We start from the raw sequence: 23,204 nt of genomic DNA, 5'->3' as shown, positions 1-23,204 counted from the left end.
TCATAGTAGCTGGGGACTTTAACTCACATTGTGATACAAGTCTTGCCTCTTTACCGGTCAAGGCACGGGGACAGGAACATTATATATACAAAATTCGAGGGAGAAAATGGGTCCAATACTTTGAGGAATGCGACTTGTATTTTGTTAGCTTTGCAGAATCCCCAACCCCCGTTATACTTGGACAAGTGGGGTGCTTAGTTTAGTAATTGATTATTTTTGTGTATCAAGCTCTCTTCTTAAACTCTGTGAATCTGTTACTGTAAATGACAGGAATTTTAGTGATCATCTCACTATTCCTTTAAGGATGGTTTTCCCTATTCCAAATATAATATTAAATCAGGGCTCAATCTAATTGAAGTAGATCGAAGACTAACTTCACTTCGCTGGAATAACTATCTTTGCCAGCGTATTACATATTTAACACTTAATGAGACCTAAAAGATGAGTAATATTCTTAGGTCTATCTTGAATTGGGAAATAATCGAAGAGCAACTCAATTATACTGGCAAGTCGATTCTGGATAAATTGACAAATAAACCACAAGATGTTCAATCTAAACATAAATAAGGCTTTAATCTTGAATTGAATTTGTTGAAATGACAAAACAACAAAGAACTCAGGTTGCTTATGAAAATGAACTATGATCGTAATTCTCATTACTATCATAAGAAAAGTATATCCCATCAATATAAAATGATGGTCAAACAGATTAAAATGAATATTTGTCCTGCCGCAAGCCAGAAAATGATCATATTTATTTGTAAACATGATACTAGATCTATTTGTACAATGTTTAAAAGAGACAAAGGTAATTTTGGTGATGGTTTATATTCTGAAATCTCGGCTCCAAATTGGATCCTCTATATTTCTGAGGCCTTTCAACTTCCCTCCCGCTTTTTTAATCTTCATTATCAATGTTCACAACGCATCTCGATTTGGAATCTGTAATTGGAGCTTATGTGACATTGAACGGGCAATGGCCAAATTAAATTCATCGAAGGCTGCCGGCCCAGACAGCATTCCTGCCTGTGTTTACAAAGCTAATCATAGCTTCTGGGCCCAGATCCTTATGGTTAAATTCCAAAACATCTTTATCACAGGTTCTTCCTAAATCTTGGCTTACATCTTTAATCATGCCCATTCTGAAAAAGGGTGATCCTCTCCTTCCGTATAATTATAGACTTATTGCCCTAAACGATGCTGCTGCCAAGATTTTTTTCTATTCTCCTTCTCTACAACTGCATAATTTTATTTCGACTCATAACATCTTATCGAAATGCCAAATTGGTTTCCATAAATGATATGATATGATATGATATGATATGATATGATATGGCATTTGTAACGCGCCTATACACAAGTGTTTCAAGGCGCGACAAGGCTGGGAGGGGGGGACAAAGGGAAGACAGACATCGATCCTACTAGGCCAGGTGTCATTCAGATCGCGCAAGTGCATGGGTAGAGGAGAAGGGAAAAGTGCAAGGGGAAAAGGGGAGGGGAATGTGCAGTGCAGGGATAGTAGAATAACAAGATAAATAATAAGGGCCAGCTGGTGGCAAGTGCAAGGTAAGTGCAGACAAGTGCTGGGAAGGGGGGGCTGTAGGGATACAGAGACAGTCCTGCAGTGCAGGGGTTGCCAGGGAGGCAGTGCAAGGGAAGAGTGGCAGGGCCAAGGACCGAGATAAGTGAGAGTGGCCCAGTTGCAGAATCAGTGCAATTTCAGTCAGGAATTTAGCATGGGAGAGGGGGAGAGAAAGATGAAGCAAAGAGGAAGGTTTTGAGGTGCTTCCGGAACCGAGATGGTTCTCCTCAAGTTTCAGGGAGGCAGGAAGGCTGTTCCAGAGGGAGGTCCCTGCCGCAGAGAGAGATCTACCCCCAACTCGTTGCTTGGAGAAGCGGCTGACCCTAAGGGAGTTGGAAGCGGATGAGCGAAGAGCTCGAGAGGGAAGATATTTAGGAAGAGAGAGTTGAAGGTATTTTGGCCCCAGGCCCCAGAAGGCCTTGTGGACAATGCAGAGGGTTTTAAACTTAATCCTCACAGCCACTGGGAGCCAGTGTAGAGATTTTAGTCTTGGAGAGATACGGTCCCTGGGCTTGAGGCCAAGGACAAGTCTCGCAGTCCTGTTCTGGATGAGTTGCAGAGGGCGGAGAGTAGAGACAGGCAGATTTAGATAGAGGCTGTTACAGTAGTCCAGTTTAGAGAGAACTATTGCTCTGGAGACAGTTAGCTTCTGGGGGAAGGAGAGGAAAGGAAGAATACCTCTGAGGAGGTGCAACTGGTAATGTGACTTCTTAGAGACGTCAGATACGTGTGGAGAGAAGGAGAGTGTGGAGTCAAAAATGCCCCCGAGGTTTTACATGGGGACCACCCTAAATGCGACCATTATATCTCATGTGCTTGCAGAACCCAAATGAAAGGGGTCCCAACCAATTTTTATTGCAGCCTTAGACATGTCAGCTGCATTTGACAGTGTTATTCGAGAACTTTTGTGGGTTAAGATGGCAGAGATGGGCATTCCTTCATCATCTATTAGCCTAATTGCTATGCTGCACGAAAAAACAACTTACAGGGTAAGATTGAATAACGAGGGTGCTTTAACTGAAAATATTATTACTCATGTTGGGGTTAAACAACGGTGTACCCTGGCAGCCACGCACTTTAATTTATATTTAAGTGATGTGGCGACAATATGGGATCCATCTAATTGTTTCCCTTTTAGAATGGGAAAGAAACGCCTCCACATCATAGTGTTTGCTGATGACATCTGACTGCTTGATCCGACCCCTTAGGTCTTCAAAATAAACTAAATGCCTTTTCCACCTTTGCAATTGAACATAATCTGACTCCAACCCCCTTAAAATTCCAAATTATGATTTTTTCGGGAGGAAGGAAACCTAAGCCATTTAAGTGGTCCATTGAGGGTACCGATATCAGTCATCCATCTAGTTTTAAATACTTGAGTTATATGATGTCCAATTCTATGTCTGTAGCTATGTATGTAGCCAAATGGAAAGAAATTCTCAATCAGAATGCAAGATCTCTTATTTCCCTATTCTAAGTATTGCACATTTTCACTTCTTCACTTGATTGAGTCCTAGTCTTTAAAAATATAGCCTGTCCAATTATATGAATTAGACCTTTGTTTGATTGATCTTAGTGTGTTTTTAGACATGCTACAAGGACCGATTTGGAAAATGATGTCACATTTAGCTTTCTCTGTTTCCATCTCTATTATATGACACAAATTGGGATTGACTTTGCTTGCTCTTAGATATGAATGGCAAATTTTGAACAACTTTGCAAAAATCCTAAAACCACCTAGCAATTCATTTTAACAAGATCTACAAGATATGATGGGCTCTAATGGACTTAGTTCTTTTACGTCATATTGTCAGAGAAAACAAGCCCTTCTGGCTGAAATTGATGTTTCTGTTGAGGATCTAGTGAGCTGTCCAGCATATGTAAAAAAAAAGTTGTTTGACATGGATTGGACCTATACCATTGGAAAACTAAGTAAATATCAATTGTACACTGAATATGTGAAAATGATAAGGAAAAGAAAAGTGCATAGTCATTATTTGACTTTGTTTCCATGTCCCATGGTTCGAATACTCTAGCCTCGCTTTAAATTAAACCAATTTTCCACTAGAGAAAGAACTTAATCTTGGACATCTGATGCTGATACTCATTTACCACTTACATGCTGTTTTCCGTTATGTGACTGTTCTAAGGAAACGTTGAAACATTTAGTTTTGGAATGTTCTTACTTTAGAAACACTAGATCATCTACTTTGTCCAAGTTTATTGTCAATGACTCTGAATTGTCCATGGATTTATTATGGTCTAGAATGATGTGTGGTGATTGTCAATCCCTAACTATTGCACGCACGCAGCTTTTGTTCAAAATCAATGAGGAACTTTCAGCAAAGATTGACACTGTGGTACAGGAATTGGACCATTTCTGACCCCTTATAAGCCTGATTGTAGCTTTTTGACCTACGATGAAATACTGATAATAATATTTAGAGTGTATTTGTTTGTATTTATGACTTTTTTGTATCTGTTTTTTTACCTTCTTAGGTTCTAATATTGTATTTGTAATGTTATAAAAAAGACTAATGTATATATTTTAGTATTACACGTTTTTAGATTGAGGCCTTCTCCAAATGTTAAAGTCATATGTTATGAAAACTGCATATTTGCACAATAAGATTTGTACTATTTGTTGTTTTACACATTAGTTGTTTTTATACTTGTTCCATTGGTATTTTGATATTAGGTGACAACCAACAAATCTTAGAGATCATACTCACATTTTTTGAGTGTGTAGGGAATGACAATTGTATGTTTGCACAATAGGAGTTATATCTTCTGTTAGACTGATCTTTACTACTCATATACCTTGCTTACTTGATATTGCAAATTCAGGTGGTATATACATTATTGTAAGTTTTGTAAGTTCTGTTTGTGATATATATATATATTTTTTTTAAAACTATGAATTGTTGTGAATAATCTTAATGCTTAAATCGTAAAGGTTGTATAAACCAAATACAATAAACAAATAAAAAAAAAAAACTGTAGTCTCTACTTCTCCTCTTCCTTCCCAGGCCCTCTGAATGTCCTTGGCCTCACACTTCCCTCGCCCTGTCACCTTCACTTAGGTTTCTCTGGCCCCTCTCTCTCCATCCCTCCTACTCTCCTCCTTCTCACCCATAGCACCTGATGTGGTCACCAAGAATGTTTGCTGTATGCAAATCTCCTCTAAACAGGTGCGTCCCTGTTCCTCCAGAGCGTTCAAGGATATTATTGCCGCTTTTGCTCACCCTTTGGCAATTCACATTTACCACTAGCTCCTTCCAATTACCTCTCAAGCACTCCATTGTGCACCCCCTTCTAACCCTTCCTGCCCGACCAGCTACCACCCTATTTCCACTACCCTCTTCCTTGGCAAACCTTTCGAGAAGTTGGTCATCCCTCAACCAATCCATCACACTGAATCTGTTGGCTGCCTCCACGACCACCAGTCTGGCTTCAGAGTGACTTGTTCTCAAACGTCAACTATAACTCTCCCTCGGTTCTCATTCTCCTTGATCTGTCCTCTGCCTTCACCACTGTCAATCATGCCAACCTTGTAAATCGACTCTGTGATACTCTGGGGATCACGGACCAGGCACTGGCTTGGCTGACCTCTTTCCTTTCAAATCGGCCTTCCCAGGTGGAACTGGGCCCTCTTCTCTCCTATTCCTCACTCGCTACTTGCGGCATCCCTCAGGGCTCTATCCACTCTATCCTCTCTCCTTGACTCTTCAACATTTACCTTGCCCCTCTTGCTTACCTGATCTCTACCTTCTCTACTCATTTCCAGTGTTATGTGAATGGCACTAAGCTCTCCTTTAAGCTTTCCTCCTCTACCTCCTCTCCATCTTCTCTTGTTCCTGATTGTGTGACTAATCTTTAGGCATGGTGTGCTGCTAACAATCTCTGTCTTAATGCCAGTATACTGAGATCCTTCTCATTGGAACCCCCCTGTTGCTTCCGCCTACTCTCTGGCCACCCTCCTTCGGCCCCCTCCCCTCACCCTCTTGTGAGGCAAAAAACCTGGCTGTCATCTTCGACTCATCTCTCTCCTTCTCACCTCATATCGCTGATCTTGCCAAGAAGGCTCACTTTCAGCTTCACCTCCTCAGAGGCATTCTCCCTTTCCTCAATGTTTCTAGAGCTCTGGTTCTTTCCAGGCTGGGCTGGACTACTGTAACATCCTCTTCCACAATCTGCCTTTCTCCTCCACCCACTCCATTTAATCCAGAATAGCACTGCAAGACTTAACCTTGGCCTCAAGCCCAGGGACTGCATCTCTCCGGCCCCAAACTCTCTCCACTGGCTCCCTGTCACTGCAAGAATTCAATGTAAGACCTTCTGCATCATCCACAAGACTTTCCGGGCCCGCTACACCCAACCTTTTCTCCCTAAATACCTCCCTACTAAAGTCCTTCGGTCCTCTAGCTCTAACTCTCTGCAGGTCAGTTGTTTCTCCAAGCAGAGAGTGGGGGCTAGATCTCTTTCTTCGGCCAAGGCCTCCCTCTGGAATAGCCTCCCTGCCCCTGCTGAAGTTCTGGAAGCTTCTCAAGATCTTCCTCTTCTCCCCCTCCTCCTTCCTTCAACCCCTTCCTTGACAATGCCCCCATGCTGATGTGGTTGGCTTCCTGGTCCCTTCTAAGTGATACAGGGGTCTAGCCCTCCCTTGACCAGTCTGCCTCAGCACCCACTCACCAGCACTTCACCTCAGGCACCCTACCCTGACTAGACTACTGAGTCGGTTTACCCCCTCTCCTTGCACTTGTCAACCCTCATCCTGTCGCCCTCCGCACTTGCTAGACTACTGATTCCGGCCCACCCACCTCATAGCACTTGACCCTTATCCTGTCCCCACCGCACTTCGCACTTGCCCTCCTGGTTCCCCCTAGCACTTCCCCAGCCCCTGGGGACTCCTACCTACTACCCCACCCTCCCCCATAATTCTCCTGTGCCCTGATCTGCCTCTCCCCCCTGCACTTCCTGCTTGCTTTTTTTTGCTTCCCGAATGTTACAAGGCCCGGTAGGACCATATATTGTTGTTTAACCCCCTCTGTTACCCTCTACACCTTTGTCTTGTGACACCTGGAAACAATTTCTGCTGTATAGCCGCCTTACAAACGTTCAATAAATAAATTAAAGCAGTCTCCAGAGACTATTTGCGGATAACAGATTGAACTGAAGTTCGCAAGAAGATAATATACCAGGAGAAGGGAATAATTCTCCTGTCCTTAGTTATTAGGTTAGCGATAGGATCAGATAGGGTTAGTTTGGAAGGTGTATAGATAACTTTTTGAGACTCACTGATGACTGATGAGCCCCATATTTAGTTTTGTTAGGTAGGGACACATTATAGTATAGGGATAGCTTGGCCTTTACCCTTTTCTTTAATAAAGAAACCTGTGAAATGACGGCACTGGATCCTTATTCTGACCCATCATACCATTCTGAAAACACGTGGAACCATTTTTTTATTTTCTTTTTATAACACATTTTATTGTTTTTCACATTACATGTTACAACACAACACATTAGACTCTTAGGGAGTCAGCCAACTACAACTTACAACCGTGTTTTGGATCCACAGACAATATTTACCATGATCACAATATATTCTTAACATCAGCGTCACATTGTTTATACAGGCTGCACATCAGTCATTATGTAGCAAATTATTGAGCATCTTCCCATTTCTGCCAAATTTTCTGGGCCATTTCCCCAGGCATCCTCTGGCCGTGTATACCCTCTGTTCCATTGCTATACTTGCATCTACGTCAGTGAACCATTGCGCGTGTTGCGGGACTATTTCAGAGCCCCACAGTTTTGCTATGTTCCTTTTGATCAATGCAGTAGTGGTTGAGAAAAGCAGTTTATCAAAACAGGTCATTGTTTCTTCATCCTCCACACCCAGTAACAGCAGTTTATGGTTCCTAGGAACCACATGCCCCAGGACTCTGTGTATCACAGCATTGCTGCAAATATTGTTGAATTAGGGGGAAAACCCACAATATGTGAAAGAAGGTACCTTCCTCGTGTTTACATCGCAGGCAGTTTGGGTCTATAGTTCTGCCCCAGCGATAGAGTGCCACTCTTGTGTAGTATATTCTGTGTAATATCTTTAGCTGTACAAGCCGGAGTCTGGATGATATGCCCGTTTTCACAGGGGTACATCAGGATTGTAATCCAGTCCTCTGGCAGGATGTCACTCACGTCCCTTTCCCACTTAGACTTTAAGCTTGTTAATTCAGGTGTAGCAAAGGAGGTTATAGCACTATACATTACAAAGGTAATCTGATTGTCGACATGGTGTAGGACGAGGATAAACTCTCAAACGACACAAGTTTACCTCCTGTAATTACATTGCCAACTTTTGCTATCCCCGGCGATACCCAGCTTGGCCATCTAGGGAGTTTGTTGACCTCTGGGAGATTTCTGTTTTCCCATAATGGTTGTGCAGGGGTGATTTTTTTTTTTGTCCCAGCCAATATATCTGTGCGCCTCTGCCCATATCGATGTCATATGAGTCAACATTGTCCGGGGGGAGGTGGCCCTTACTATGGAACCATTTTTGATTGTGGTTTATAACCTGTCATTGTTTTGCGTGTATTGCTGTCTCTGTTTGCTTATTATGTGAATTGTACACACTACAATACACTACCATATGACTTCCATCAAGTCTATGTTTGTTGAAAATTTCAAATGACCATTGTTTTCACTGGCCTATCAGTTAAAAAACAAGTTTTAATTATCTGCCAATTCTTTTGACAATCCACAAGCTACATTTTAATAATATTTCTCATAATAGGTTGTTTAGGATATTTATATTGTTAATGCCATGTCTTCCATATGCCAGAAACCATATTTTTTCATATGAATGACGAATATTCATGTCATGTAATCCAAACCATTCACATCTTCCATGATAGTCAAGTTGCCCCCACTCCCATTGCAACCATTCCCAATACAATGAGGAAATATTTAACTTCGTACTTAGTGATGACGAACCACTACTTGGACACTACTATTAGGCCCATCCACAGTATTCCATCTCCTATGGGATGAGGATGAGACCACACTGCACCAAGCAGCGCCAGCGGCAACCATATCCATTCCATTAGAAGGTATGCAAAGACCCCCAGGAGGTGTCTCTTGTAAACTCTGTCATGATACATATATAAAAACTAAGTCCCCAGTATACATTTTAAACCCAGTTGTGCCAGAAATTTTAAGAAAAAGGTAAGCTGTGTTTGTATGGATCGCACTGTGGGTTTGTTAGCATTTCTGACATACAACCCTTCCCAGATATTGTTGGGGGCCTAGGAAAGCAAGCATAAGGGTTTTGCCATCTTTGTTTTCTTTGGCATGGCTTCAACATGACCAGAATCACCATGCAGTGAGTAATTTCCATACATACCCCTTTTGTGCAGAGAACATCTCCTCTCTAGCTGTTTCTCCTCTCGGCACTGTGCCCCATAGAATACAGTGGAGTCCCATGAGGAATTGGGTCCAGTTGTACACATTGCTCCTCTTCCTCTACCTTGTCCTTCTCATGACCAGGAGTGCACCTTATCTATCCCTCACCCAAACTATGTACCTCTTTTTGCTTCTCCCTACCACCATTGAATGTTCTATCCTACACCTCCTTTGCCTCACAGACTGCAAAGCTCTTCAACACCATAAACTATGGCCACAGGTGCTATACAAAAGCATAAAATAACAAAGGGGTCAGTCATGTTACCAATCTTGGACATTATTCGCCTTGCCTCCCACCACCTCCTCTGCATCGCTCACATAATTTTCTGCTTGAGGAAGAGAACCATGTGATCTTGAAAGATAGCATACACACCACTAGAATTAGCCTAACAAAGGTATCATCTCTGCAAGATAATAGACTAACGTGCAGTCATTTTAATTGGAACAAGCAATGATCGTACTGATGAACATGGTCACAAGATCATCCAATATCACCCAGTACTGGGAGTTGTGTAACCTCCAATGCAACCAACAAGTTTGCAATCAATGACCTCCTCCCCAGACCAGAAGAACTATATGTGGGATAGACGGTGGGAGGGGTTGGCCTCTTTCTTGTCTGAGATTGTTGTTACTGTTATTTGAGCAATCGCAACAGAGTTTTGTGTTTTTATCACCAATCGCTCCGTTCTTTTCATTTCAGCATAAAGAACGTTACTCCCAAAGTTGGTGATGCGGAAACCCGTAAAGCCATTCGCCGTGCCTTCGATGTGTGGCAGAATGTAACACCTTTGACCTTTGAAGAAATACCATACAGTGAATTAGAGCATGGCAAAAGAGAAGTGGATATAACCATCATTTTTGCTTCAGGCTTTCATGGCGACAGTTCCCCTTTTGATGGAGAAGGTGGATTTTTAGCACATGCTTATTTTCCTGGACCAGGAATTGGTGGAGATACTCATTTTGACTCTGATGAGCCATGGACATTGGGAAACCCTAATCACGATGGTAAGAGAATGTTCCAACATGAACTGATAGCATGTGGGCTGGATACTCAACAATCATTTAGTCTAATGGAAACATTCACCTTGTTTGTATTACCACGCTTGTGTGGATGTTTGCAAGATAAATGATCTCAATGTTTAGTTATATATACTGTTTATACTGTTTTTTCTCAAATATAATGTACTTTAAAACCAGCCTTACTAGTAAAACTACGCTTGTGCCCATCCTCTAGCCCATGAATACACGTGTAAGCGAATGAGTGAATGTGTAGCTGAGTCCTCAAAAACCTATACAGTGATATATCCTCCAAAAGGGCTTTTGACTCTTTTGCATTTGAAATGAATAGAATGCAAATATGAATATAATCCACACACCCACCTGGAAGCAGTGGTCATAATTGTAGGAGCTACCTGAGGAGTGCAATGCAGAATGGGATCTCTTCCGTGCTCACCATATGTGTATTTCACTCGCCAAGTCCTTTACTTTGTCTCGCTTGCCAATTATGTGATTTTTGAATTTCCTTTAGAGATGCCAATCACACTTCATTGTGTCACATTAAATTATGCATGTTCTTAGAACCATGGAATTTGAAAACTGCTCAATGAACTGTTAAATTTACATTCCTTCCTCTACTTGGCTTCTAGGCGCACAGTGAATTGGTATGTGTGGAGGGTAAGACATATGTTTGCACATTATGATGTGCAATGCAATGCATATTTTAGGCTGCACTACATTGTAATATTAAAGAGTTGTCATCCATAATCAAAGATTGAATAATTATCTGATGCACAGATTTTGAGTAGCTGTTAGAACCTATGCTTCCACTAGACTTCAGCCCATCTTCCAGGCCAGAAATTGTATAAAACATGCATTTCGAATTTTGCTTCCCAATACCAGCACAAAGGTCCTACGTTTTGTATTTGTAATTTAATGAATTTTATAGGGCTTGACACCTATGTGCTGAACATCGCAATGACAGTACAAAACTTGGAAAAATGCAAGAAAACCAACAGATCAATGGGATATAAAATTGGTTTCTAGACGAAACTTTAAGATGGAACCGATGACAATGAACGCAAAGAGAGGGCAAGAGAGTTCCTATTCTTAGGGGCCAAGAGAGCAAAAGAACAGAAATGGAATGAGGCACAGGGAGCCTGAGGGACAGATAAGAATAGGAGAGATTGGGAAGGAAGTGGAAGAGTAGGTAAGTAAAAAGGGATTACACAAGAGTGATATGGAGGAGCAAGGCCATAGAGGCATTTCGAAACAATACAGAGGAAGTTAAAAAAGTAGATGCTTTTCAAAGCAAAGCCAATTCAAAGAGTGCAGAGCAGATGTGATAGAGTCATGGGGAGAAAGTGAGCAAAGTACGTGAATTGAAGAATTGTATGTAGAGTGGAGAGGGACAAGATGAGATGCAGGGAGTCCAAGAAGAAGAGAGGAGCAGTAAAACAGGTGAGGAAATAGGATGTTTAGCAGAGGGAAAGGTAAGGAACTAACAAGCTTTTAAAATTTTAAATAGTTGATATTGACAAGAGCAGGAGAGAGAAGAGATATGAGCAGAAAAGGGTAGTGAAGAAACGAGTATGACGTCAAGATTACGGGCACAGGGAGAAATAGCAATAGAAGAGGGGCAAGGGAAGGCTTGTGTGGGGAGAAGAAGGGGGATAGTTGCTGGCAAGACAAGAACCTCTATTTTTGAGGAATTGAGGTGAAGATAGTGAGCGGACATCCAGGATTGAATTGCAAGGAGGTAGTTAGACAAGGAAGAGTGGATAGAATAAGTAGAAGAGTGGAAAGATAGGAAGAGTTGTGAATTGTCTGCATTGAGGTGCAACGAGAAGCCAAAGCACGAAATAACAGAGCCAAGAGGAGAAATGTAGAGAAAAAAAAGGACCAAGGACTGAGCATTGAGGAACACCTTGTAAGAGTGGAACAATGGGGGAGAAGTGAACAACCCAGGAAACAGAGAAGGAACACCCTGAGAGGTAAGAACAAAACCAGTTAAGAACAGAATCACAGAAAGCCAAATTGGCAAGCGAAGACAGAAGGATAGTGTGGTCGACCATATCAAATGCGGCCGAAAGATCAAGAAGAACGAGAAGTGAAAAACGTTATGAGTGATTGGAAGAAATAAGTGTGCTGGTGACAGATAGAAGAGCAACTTCTATCAAGTGATGTGGCCAAAAGCCAGACTGGACGGGATGTAGTAGAGAGTGTTGAGACGTTGATAAAGGCAGAAACATGGGTGTAATCAATGTACTCTTGAAGCTTAGAAAGGGAAGAAAGAAGAGCTATATGACAAAAGTTAGAAGGTGAAGAAGAATCAAGCGTGTTTTTTTTCAGAATAGGAAGGATTGAAGCATGTTTAAAACACAAGGGAACAGTAGAGGAAGAGTGAGGCATTGAAGTGGGTGATGAGATATGGCAGAAGTGTTGAATAAACTGGGAGGATTAGAGGAGATGGAAGAGAGTCATTAGGTGAAGAAGTAGGATGCACTGTAGCTAGAGCAGAGGAAATATCACCATCTGAGAGAGGGCAATATATAGACATCACAGAGGAGGAAGAATTAGAATAGCTCCAATCCAATAACAGGGAGGAAAGGTAGAAGAGAAGAAGCAAGAAGATGCTCTTCTATATCGTCTAAAGTAGAGAGATTTTGGAAATAAAGTGATTAGCAAGATCAGATGCGGAGAGGAGAGACTATCCCAGACAGAGTGGCCTTTATTACTAAGATATTGAGAGTTCCAAAGAGCATTCATTAAAGGTTGGGTCCTTCCTTTGGCCAAACCGAAACATTGATGATTACTCTCAACCAAGCATAGCCATGCTTGTGGCTTTTCCTGCAGCACTGGTGTGGCATTGCTTAGCTCCATCAACCATTTTCCCCCTCTTGACATGATTTAGAGATAGCAGTAGGAAACAGGGCTGAAGTAAACCAACCACACTTTACCTGGTTGCCTTGCTCTGTCTGCATCATAGGAATTTCCATATATAAGTGATGGCTCAGAGTGAAGAGTGCATGCTCCACCAAGACAGCTTTGCATTTTCATTTGAAAAATACATAGTCCTTCAGAAGAATGGTAGTTGGAGCATGTAATCTCTTGATTGATAAGTTGCTATATTGGCTGTTCATTTATTACCCACCCAGATATAATGCCCCTGACATACAACCCCATCACACAATTCTGGGTACAAAATAAACAAGCTCATTTAGGAATACATATTTTGTTTTCTTAAAGTAAAACTAAAGCAAAAGTGGTCCCCTTATGTTATGCATTGGAAATCAACACAGGACATCTGATATGCGTTATACAGGCTTTAATACCCATACAAATCTGGCCTTCCTGTAAAAATCTTGCTAAATAGATTGTAAGCATTCAGTCACACAGCAACACTATTCATAATGTTTCGAACAATACTGATCCTAAATAATATAAGGCCACCTCCAAACAGTGCTTAAGCCTGTGACCACAATGCTGCTTTTCAGACAGTTTATTAAAGATCTTTTCAGTTCTCATTTACAAATTCAGATTCAATCAATAGATGACAATTTCAGCACATGTTTTCACTGGTACCAAAAACAAGTAATGCTATCAGAGAAATATTGCACTGTGAAATTACGTTTATATAAATATATCTCCATTAATAGGCAGCATGAAATGAAAATTGCACTAGAATTCTGCAGTTGGGACCTGAAAAAACAGATGAAATAGTTTCATGATTTCCTAATGTGAGGATGAGTACAACTCCTAGTTAACTTCATAAACTGGATCACTGCGCACTGTCAAGCGTGAGGAGAGGATATTTTTATATTGGGATTATTTGCCATGGAAATAGGATTAGGATGGCTAACTACCTTTACCTAGAGGCTGATTTATTTATATCTACGGGTTTCACAGAAGACACACTTTCAAAAATGTATGCATTAGGCCATGGTACAGACATCTTCAAATCACAGCTGAATTTAACTATATCTGTGAAAACATTTCGGGTACTATTTCTTTTCACCTACAAAATCCTACATCGTAAAACTGGAAGGGTTCTCTATTTTATACAGCACAAACACAGAAAAAGCATTTTGCTATTTATTTTCATGTCATCTTTCTCGGCTTCATATTCAAAGAATAAGTAGGATATAACTCACACTGGCTACTAAAATATTGTATTCTCTTTCTGTGAATGATGGATTATCCAAAGCAGAGATGGGGTGGATGAGAACCCCTCAAAACGATGTGCAGTCAGAGACAGTGAACCCCCTCAAAGGGGTTAACAACCCCTCAGGCAATGTCTGGTTGTAAGTCTGTGCACCACCCCAGCCTAACTGCATTAATCTGCATCAGGAATCCACACAACATATAAGTGCACAGGGTGTGGACCCAAGCAGGAGCTGTCCTTACAAATGTAGCCCCAGGAAGCACAAACTGAAGACCTACTTTGAGTGGCCTACATTCTGAAACCTCCTGACAGGAATTGAAATATGTGCTGTGATATGATATGATATGATATGATAAGGCATTTATAAAGCCTATACACAAGTGTTTCAAGGCGCGACGAGGCAAGGGAGGGGAACAAGGGGAGGACAGACAGCGATCCTACTAGGCCAGGTGTCATTCAGATCACGCAAGTGCGTGGGAAGGGGGAGGGACAGTGCAGTACATGTGAATAGATAAACAATAAGTAAGTAATGGCCATCATGTGGGAAGTGCATGGGTAAGTGCAGACATCAGGTGTAAGGAGCTGCGTGGGGACTGAAGGGATACAGAAACAGACCCCAAGTGCGGCGGTTGCCAGGTGGCCAGTGCAAGTGTGTGATGCTGTTGGGGGAGGGTCCTGGGTCTAGGATCAGATGGTGTCCAGGTAGCCGGTGCAGTATCAGTAACACCCAGGAGGTCAGTAGAGGAGAGTAGGAAAAAAAGCGGAGGTGAAGAGAAAGGTTTTGAGGTGTTTCCAGAACCGAAGATGGTTCTCCTCAAGTTTAAGGGAGGCAGGGAGGCTGTTCAAGAGGGAGGTCCCAGCCAAAGATAGAGATCTACCACTGACTCGTTGCTTAGAGAAGCAACTGAATCTGAGGGAGTTGGAGGCGGATGAACGTACAGCTTGAGAAGGAAGATATTTAGAGAAAGAGAGTTGATGGTATTGAGGCCCCAGGCCCCAAAGGCCTTGTGGACAATGCAGAGGGTTTTGAACTTAATCCTCGCAGCACTGGGAGCCAGTGCAGAGATTTCAGTCCTGGAGAGATACGATCCCTGGGCTTCAGGCCAAGGACAAGTCTCACAGTCCTGTTCTGGATAAGTTGCAGAGGGCAGAGAGTAGGAGCAGACAGATTAAGAAAGAGGCTGTTGCAATAGTCCAGCCCAGAGAGAACCAGAGCTCTGGAGACAGTGAGCTTCTGGGGGAAGGAGAGGAAAGGAAGAATACCTCTGAGGAAGTGCATCTGATAGAGAGACTTCTTAGAGATGTCAGAGATGTGAGGGAGAAGGAGAGTGTGAAGTCGAAGATGGCCCTGAGGTTTTTAGCCTTGCAGGTTGAGGCAGGAAGAGGGCCAAGGTAGGCTGGCCAGAGAGCTACAGGAAAGGAGGGAGCGGGAGTGCTGATGAGGAGAATCTCAGTCTTACTGGCATTAAGGCAGAGGTCATTGGCCTCACACCACATTGGATAGCAGAAAGACAGTCAGAGATGAGGCAAGGAGTGGAGGAGGCCGAGGGTAGCCTGAAAATGAGCTGTGTGTCATCCACAGAGCACTGGAAGTTGGGGCAGAGAGCGGCGATGCGTTGGGCAAGTAGTGCCAAGTATTGGTTGAACAGCCAGGGAGAGAGGTTAGATCCCTGGGGAACACCACAAGTAGAGAAAAAGATAGCAGAGAGGAAGGACCCAAGAGTCTATGCTCTGGACCAGTCTATAGATCTGTTTTCAGTGGACCAAAAAAGAATCTGAGGTGGAGCAGTGGGATGTTTCAAAATGTACTGTACTAATTTGGCATAATGGCATGACTTGGAACAGTTGCTAGAACTGCAAACCTTAGTTGATGAATACTCATAGAGATATATAAGAATTTTGCTGAAAGCTGTTTTAAATAACTTTTCATTTGCCATCTTGTGTGTACACCTACATACAATGTGTCATGATTTAGCTATATGAGGTTGCAATATCTTTTTATCTGTTACAAGACATATTTCACTCCATGCAATGCCAATTATGACTACCAGTTTGGATTTTCGGTCATAGCTCATTGCAATCTTAATTTTGTACTTTCACTCAACGACTTAGAGAGGGTATGTAAAGGTTTTGTACACCTAAGTCGAATTCAACTGCTGTTCAGGCTATTATATGAGGCATTTCAATGGTGGTGTGCTCAGTAAGCACTAAATAATATTTCAGAGGCACGTTGTGCCCCTTTGTGAAGGTTTTGTTCATGAAAAATGTGAAATCGTAATTAACACGTTCAACTCGAAGAACCTTTTGTCATTGAAACACACACAGTAATATACAATCACATAAACACAAACATAAAAAGGTCTCATTATAAATTCGGTGGTGATGGTAAAAAGTGGTGGTCATTTCGTTGCCGACACATTTTTTGGTGGTAATTAATGATGTTTTTACTGCACTGTCGAACTCAAGTTTCACTTTAAAGTGCAGGATTTTCCTGCAGGGGCAAAGTGCTCTTCTTGGAAAGAAGACTATGCTGAGCAACATGGGTTTGATACCCAGTCCTGCGCTTAAAGCGTGATATAAGAAACCAGTATAGTCAAGTGGCACCAATGGTAAACAAGTTTGATGGTAAGACACAAAACTCTTAACGATGCCCATTGTCATCATGATCAAAAGACACATATTGTGACCACTGGGCCTGTTCATGAGAAAGGTAATATGTTCATATCTTCGATTAAGTTGCCGCTGGGGAGAGGACATCATATTGACTCTGGGGTGATCACCCTCTCAAGCCAATAACCCACACTGTTGCATAGCTGCAAGGTTGTGTAAAGATTGTCAGTGTAAGAATCAGTATGCAGTCAATGTCGTATTACTAGCACTCTAGCACCTTCATATTCCCCAGTCTGTCGCGAGGCACCAGCACAGGACGCTCAGTGCCTCATTTTCCACACTCTGGGGAATCTGTCAGGAAGCACTTGACCACTACCATTTCTGTGATGCTGTGTCTTCCTCAGGGATTCCGATGAGTCACCATATGGTGTTGTGTTCGTCAGATAAACCCAGGCATATCCCGGTATCCCCTGACTAACACTGCATCATGCAGTGGATTTGCTCCAATCCCCACTGTGACCCCATGGGACATCAGTAATATTAGCCACAAGCGAAAACGTGCTCGCCACCATTAGAAAGCATCAATAAACTGTCTTCAGGAACCCCTGCCTCTCCACCAGCATCAGAATTCGATGCCTCATTTGTGTTCCCTGCAATACACGGGATATACACTGGCCCTCATTACGAGTCGGGCAGTACGGGGTTAACAGCACCGGTAAAGGTGCCGGTGCCGTCAACCCCGTACCACCCGATTACGAGTTCCCCTCGCGGGACCCGTTCTGCAGTCTGGTTTTATAGTTTTACCAGACGTGCAGAGCAGGTCCCGCGAGGGGAAGAGGGAGCAAACACCGGGCCATCTCGTAATGGCCCGTTGTTTGTTCCCTCTCCCATTCCCATTCAGCCCTATGGGGGCTGAAATGGGAATGGGGAAGGACCGTGTCCGGGTCCTTTGAGGGAGGAATTACCGGGCCTTCCGAACTCAGAATGGCCCGGTAAGTCCTCATTCCGAGGACCCGGACACAGACGCGAACTAGTAATGAGGCCCACAGAGTTGCTGCTCCATGAAAACATGTTCCTGATTTGTAAGGATGTAAGACAAAAAAACGGTATAACTGTGTTTTCGTAGGTTTACCACAACATCCTTAATGTGTACCCTCATTAAAATGAGTGTAAACATATTGGGTCAGTGCTGGTTAAAGCACATTTTTCCTGGAAACATACCTCTGCCGAACTGGTGTACCTACTTGCACAATTAAACCTAGGAAACCCTAATATTTCTTGGAGTAGCAACTCATCAACGTTTTGCTCTCCCTAAGTGGTCAGTTCTAGTGAAAGCAACTGTGTTGCCGTATTATAGCATGCAAAGACTAAAGGCGTTCCTTTTGTTTGCTCTTGGCTTGTCTGTTACCAAGATGATGAGATAGATCAGTGAGTCAAGCGCCTGCTGCAGATATCTGTAGTCGACCTGCATGACACAGGTGCGAATTCTCGCAAGGTTGCATGAAATGAAATTGGCTAATAAAAGGAACCATTCATCCAGCAATTAGAAACTGGCCGGGTCCGGAATGAGGTTCTGTAAAAATAACATGTGCTTTTACTATTTATACGTCAACGATGTTAGACCAATGAAATCTTGTCTTAATGTTGCATTTCCACTGTAGCTTGTGTCCACCTAAAATATGCATTATACACCTTGCTTAATGTGTGGGGGTGTTTGCCAAGGCTCATCCCTGGCACTTATTATTTCGGATTAGTTTATGATGTTGTGTTTTGGCAACTTTATTATTTGATCTGTCTGTCAGTCAGAAGTAGCCACATAACAAGCAACACAAGTGTGCACTGGCCGCACATCTCTGCATCCGGGGCTGGTTCGTTGTAACTCATGTACCTGCAGACCTACACTAACTTGGCAGTGCTAGTTATCCATTTTAATGAATAACAATTAGTTGGAAGGTGACAATGCTGGGTAACCATGCTGGCCATTCCCACACACTGCTTCAGTCAGTCTGCATAACATTGGTGCAGCTCTGCTACTGCAATAACGGGAAGCACTGCCACAGCAGAGTGGGTTGGAAACAAGAGTACAGCAAGGAGCAACAACACCACAGTAATGCCAGGGTAAATTCACCATAGGAGGAAAGCATGTTGGCTCCGTTTTCTGTGCTTAGACAGTCAATATGTTCCACTTGCCAACTAAAGAACCCCATCAAAATCTTAATGATGATGATGTGTTTAAAGAAGCACTTAAACATGTGTCTAATTTGAAGACACAACTAGTATGTTATGTTATTTTGTGTTGATGGTAGTATAGTTCACTGGCAACATGCTCGTCTTAGAAGCAAGACAATGCAGAGCAAAGCAGTTTCGAATCCTGGGTCTGTGCTTAGAAACCTCTACGGTATTAAGCGTGTTATAAAAAAAACATTATAATTATGTTAATTGGTATTTGTAAATCGCATTTCTGCCATAGTCAGTGCATCCATCAACCTCAATGAGGCTGTGTGAGTCATACCTTTACCTCCACATATGTTGACACTGAAGAACAGCTTGTAGTTGGCGGGGAGCTGCCACCCCGATGTGCCACAACCATGCTAGAAAGAATTTGGCCCCTGGCACTTTTTTTTTTTTTATAAATTAAGCACTGAATATGCAGGGTTCCTCTTTGCACTCGGATATTTGGAAACATCTCGATCGTTGCAATCAGGGCAATGTAATACGTTCAAGGGCTTCACACAATTAAGTGTGACTCTCATTAAATGTAATAAAGTACAACAACCAGGTGAAAACACTCAATACATTTTATAGAAAGGCAATTGAAAAATGGAATTAAACCGTTTGTCATTGTGAGCTTTAATGTTTGTCCGAAAGTCAAAGGAAATCATTTTCTTTCTTATCAGCTATTTTAATTATGCGAGCAGCAGTACACAGGTGTATTTGGAGTCCTGGGAATTCGTATGTATTCATGTCACGATGATTTCTTAACAAGATAGTGCAACAAAGCGCTTGTATTTCAGATCCCATAGATGTGCTACTTTTCACCATATTATCTCAAAATCAAGGCAGCTTTCAAGTTTCCTTACACGTTTCAAACCAAGAAACTCACACTTGTAATGCTCAACGTGAAACAATGTGTGCGTGTATCCTATGCTAATTAGAACATGTGATGTGATGAGGTAGTTGAAGTGTCTTCTATATGGACCTCTAGTGAAGAGACAAAATTGTCCCTGCAGAGGACCTATAGCAAGCACACGGGGCAGAACATGTACATAGAAGGCGAGGCAATGCCCTCTAACCTCTCTAGAAGACAGTGTGAAAGAAAGAGCCTCCACGGTATGTGGTAAAAATACCGGCTCGAATCACAACTAGCCCAAAAAGAGAGGACCTGCAAACAAACCTAATCTTGCCATACACCCACGCTCTGGAACTTGATCCCAGTATCGGCTCGGAATGCCCTCACAATTCTCCAAATTCGGAAATCTCTCAAAACATGCCTTTTATAACAGCACCTGACCATGTCCTAATCCTAATGGATGCAGAGAACTCGACTCCCAATACTGCGCTCCTGATGAAAGATGTAAGCCTTATCGCTGGCTACCCAAACCTTGTTCGGTGCTACGCTGCTCTCGAGCAAGATCTACTCTTTAAACAATGAAATATAAATAAAATTAAAGGATAATGAAGGATATGCTGCTGCACGTGCTCAAATCATTAAGTGTCTCATTAGGAACCCTGCCAACTGTTGGCAATCAGGTAAGTAGCTGTACCCATTGCCCACGTCCAGTGCTTCCTGCCTGCTCTTGTTGCTGCTCCTAAAAGCAAAAGAGTCTGAACTTAGGCCGGCCTCACCAGTCGGTGCCACCACTACGCATTTGACCTCCATGCCCTTGTGTTGCTGTGCCTGTGTCCTGCTGATGTTCTCCAATGGCTCCTGGAATGTGTTTTAAGGAGAGAGGAGCAATTGACACCCTTACTCCTGTTCCTGTAATCTTACTGTGTTACATCTCCTTCGAGTGGGGTTGTCCCACTCCACACCTGCCCATGCTACATTTCTCTAAATGAATGGGCCTGCTCACAACATGGTGCCATTGAAGCCCATAGTTTCTTCCATGCCTGTGCTGCTGTGGTTCCTGGTAGCACATGATTCTTCCATGCTTCAAGCTCCTAACTTTGATTTACATCACCTGGTTGTTACCTCTCACAGGTAATCACATCGGTGCACACTCTGTTTTGCTGGGAAAGGATTCTGTTGAAATAAACAACTCAAGTGGTTGAGCACCAAAATTCAAAATACAAAGCAATAACATCCACTATCACATCTCAATCAACATCACTCCAAAGTCATTCTCCATGCAAAGCTAAAAGTAAAAGTGACAAAATAAGGGTCACAACCTACCCATTTCACAATACACACAATTTCAACGTTACTCTTGGCTGCCATGTCTGAGAAGAAGGGATAACCATGTTGGAGAGCAATTTAGCAATTTATCCATCATTTCACATTGCGTTCTTCCTGCGCAAGCCTCCACCCATTGATACGGCTTCATCACAATATTGAGGATCACGGTAAACAGAATGGTTGGAAGATTATGAATACTTCTTCAAGGTACTAGATCAGGGCACTGCAAACTGTAGCTCTCCAGATGTTTTGTACTATGACTCATGTTCCTTCACCATTGACTATGCTGTCTATGACTGATGGGGGTGATAGTCCAAAACATCTACAGAGCCAAAGGTTGCAGATGCCAGCCCTAGGAGAAAATGACTAAGCCATACAGTTAGGCATCCTCATGAACAAGTCTGGAAAGATGTTAGAAACACTATCATGATATTGTCTCCCAGTGACATGCAATCCTACCACACACTAAACAGAACATCAATTAAGAAAATGACAATTTTAACCAAAGTAACCAACAGTTAGTAAAACCATGGACTTTTCACTTCATTTCTAAAACTCAGGACATCCAGTCTACCTCCCTTCTCTTCCTTTCCTCTCTTTTCCCCTGATGAAGTTTCTAGACAAGTCCGATCTATGAAAACCTCATCTAAACAAGTTCGCCCCTGTTCCTCCAAAACCTCCAAGGAACACATTGACACCCTCGCCCCAGCCTTGGGCATCTTCCGCAACCACTCCTTAACCTGAGATACATTCCCCTTCCCCTGCAAGCACTCTCTTGTGCACCCCTTCTCAAAAAGCCCTCAGCGGACCCCTACCTTCCGGCTAATTATTGCCCAAACTCTATCACTCCTTTCCTGGGCAAACTCCTGGAAAAGCTGGACATCTCCCAGCTTAATCTTCACACTGAATCTGTTGGCTGTTTCCATGACCATCGGAAACTGCTCTCCTGAACAACAGTGAAAACCTGCTCTCTAACCTTGATTCTAATCTCCCCTCTGTCCTCATTCTACTTAATCTCGCCTCTGCCTTTGACACTGTTATCTACGCCATCCTGCCCAACCGGCTCTGTGATAATCTGAGTATCACTGATCAGGCTCTGGTCTGGTTAACTTCTTTCATCTATGCCCGACCTTCCCAGATCAAACTTGGATCCTTCCTCTTCTCCATCTCTCTCTCCACCTGTGGTGGTCCCCAGGGGTCTAACCTTTCTCCCTGGTTGTTCAACCAATACCTGGCACCTCTCACCCACCACATTGCTGCTTTCTGCTCCAACTTCCAGTGCTATGCATATGACAGGCTCCCCGCTGCCGCGTCTTCTCCTTTTCTCATCCCGAATTGTCTCTCTGCAATTCAGGAGTGGTGTGCTGACAATGATCTCTGCCTGAATGCCAGCAAGATAGAGATGCTCCTCATTGGCACACCTGCACCCCTCTTTCCCCTCACTCTCTGGCCAGCCTCCCTTGGCCCTCCTCCTGCTGCCCTTGTGAGGCTCGAACTTCAGGGTTATCTTCGACTCCACACTCTCTTTCGTTCCTCATACTTCGGACGTTTCAAGAAGTCAAAATACCTACTGCACCTCCTCAGAGGTATTCTTACTTTTCTCTCCTTCCCCCAGAAGCCCACTGTTTCTAGAGCTCTGGTTCTCACTAGAATTGACTACTGTAACAGCCTCTTTTTAAATCTACCTGCCTCTACTCTCCGTGCTCTGCAACACATCCAGAACAGGACTACGAGACTTGTCCTTGGCCTCAATCCCAGGGATCGTATCTCTCCAGCACTGAAATCCCTCCATTCGCTGCCAGTGGATGCAAGGATCAAATTCAAGACCCTTTGCATTGTCCACAAGGCCTTCTGGTGCCTGGGGCCAACATATCTCCAGCTTTCTCTTCTGAAGTATCTTCCTACTCGAGCCTTTCACTCCTCTACCTCCAACTCCTTGAGGGTCAGGCGCACTTCCAAGCAACAAGCTGGGGGTAGACATCTCTTTC

The 23,204-nt window shown here is 42.9% G+C and overlaps 1 protein-coding gene across 2 annotated transcripts in view; it reads left to right on the top strand.

Moving 5' to 3' along the window:
* MMP16 (matrix metallopeptidase 16) overlaps nucleotides 1-23,204 on the top strand; it is an 892,963-nt gene that overhangs the window by 471,127 nt on the left and 398,632 nt on the right. For both annotated transcript variants that reach the window (XM_069621310.1, XM_069621309.1), the window contains exon 4: nucleotides 9,750-10,054. In XM_069621310.1, the coding sequence (XP_069477411.1) occupies nucleotides 9,750-10,054 (305 nt within the window). The remainder of the gene's footprint in view (nucleotides 1-9,749; nucleotides 10,055-23,204) is intronic.

Source organism: Ambystoma mexicanum, chromosome 5q (assembly GCF_040938575.1).
Source record: "Ambystoma mexicanum isolate Mex_15411 chromosome 5q, UKY_AmexF1_1, whole genome shotgun sequence".
NCBI lineage: Eukaryota > Metazoa > Chordata > Amphibia > Caudata > Ambystomatidae > Ambystoma > Ambystoma mexicanum.
The sequence above is the reverse complement of the archived record's forward strand: the minus strand, read 5'-3'. Positions and strand labels throughout refer to the sequence as shown.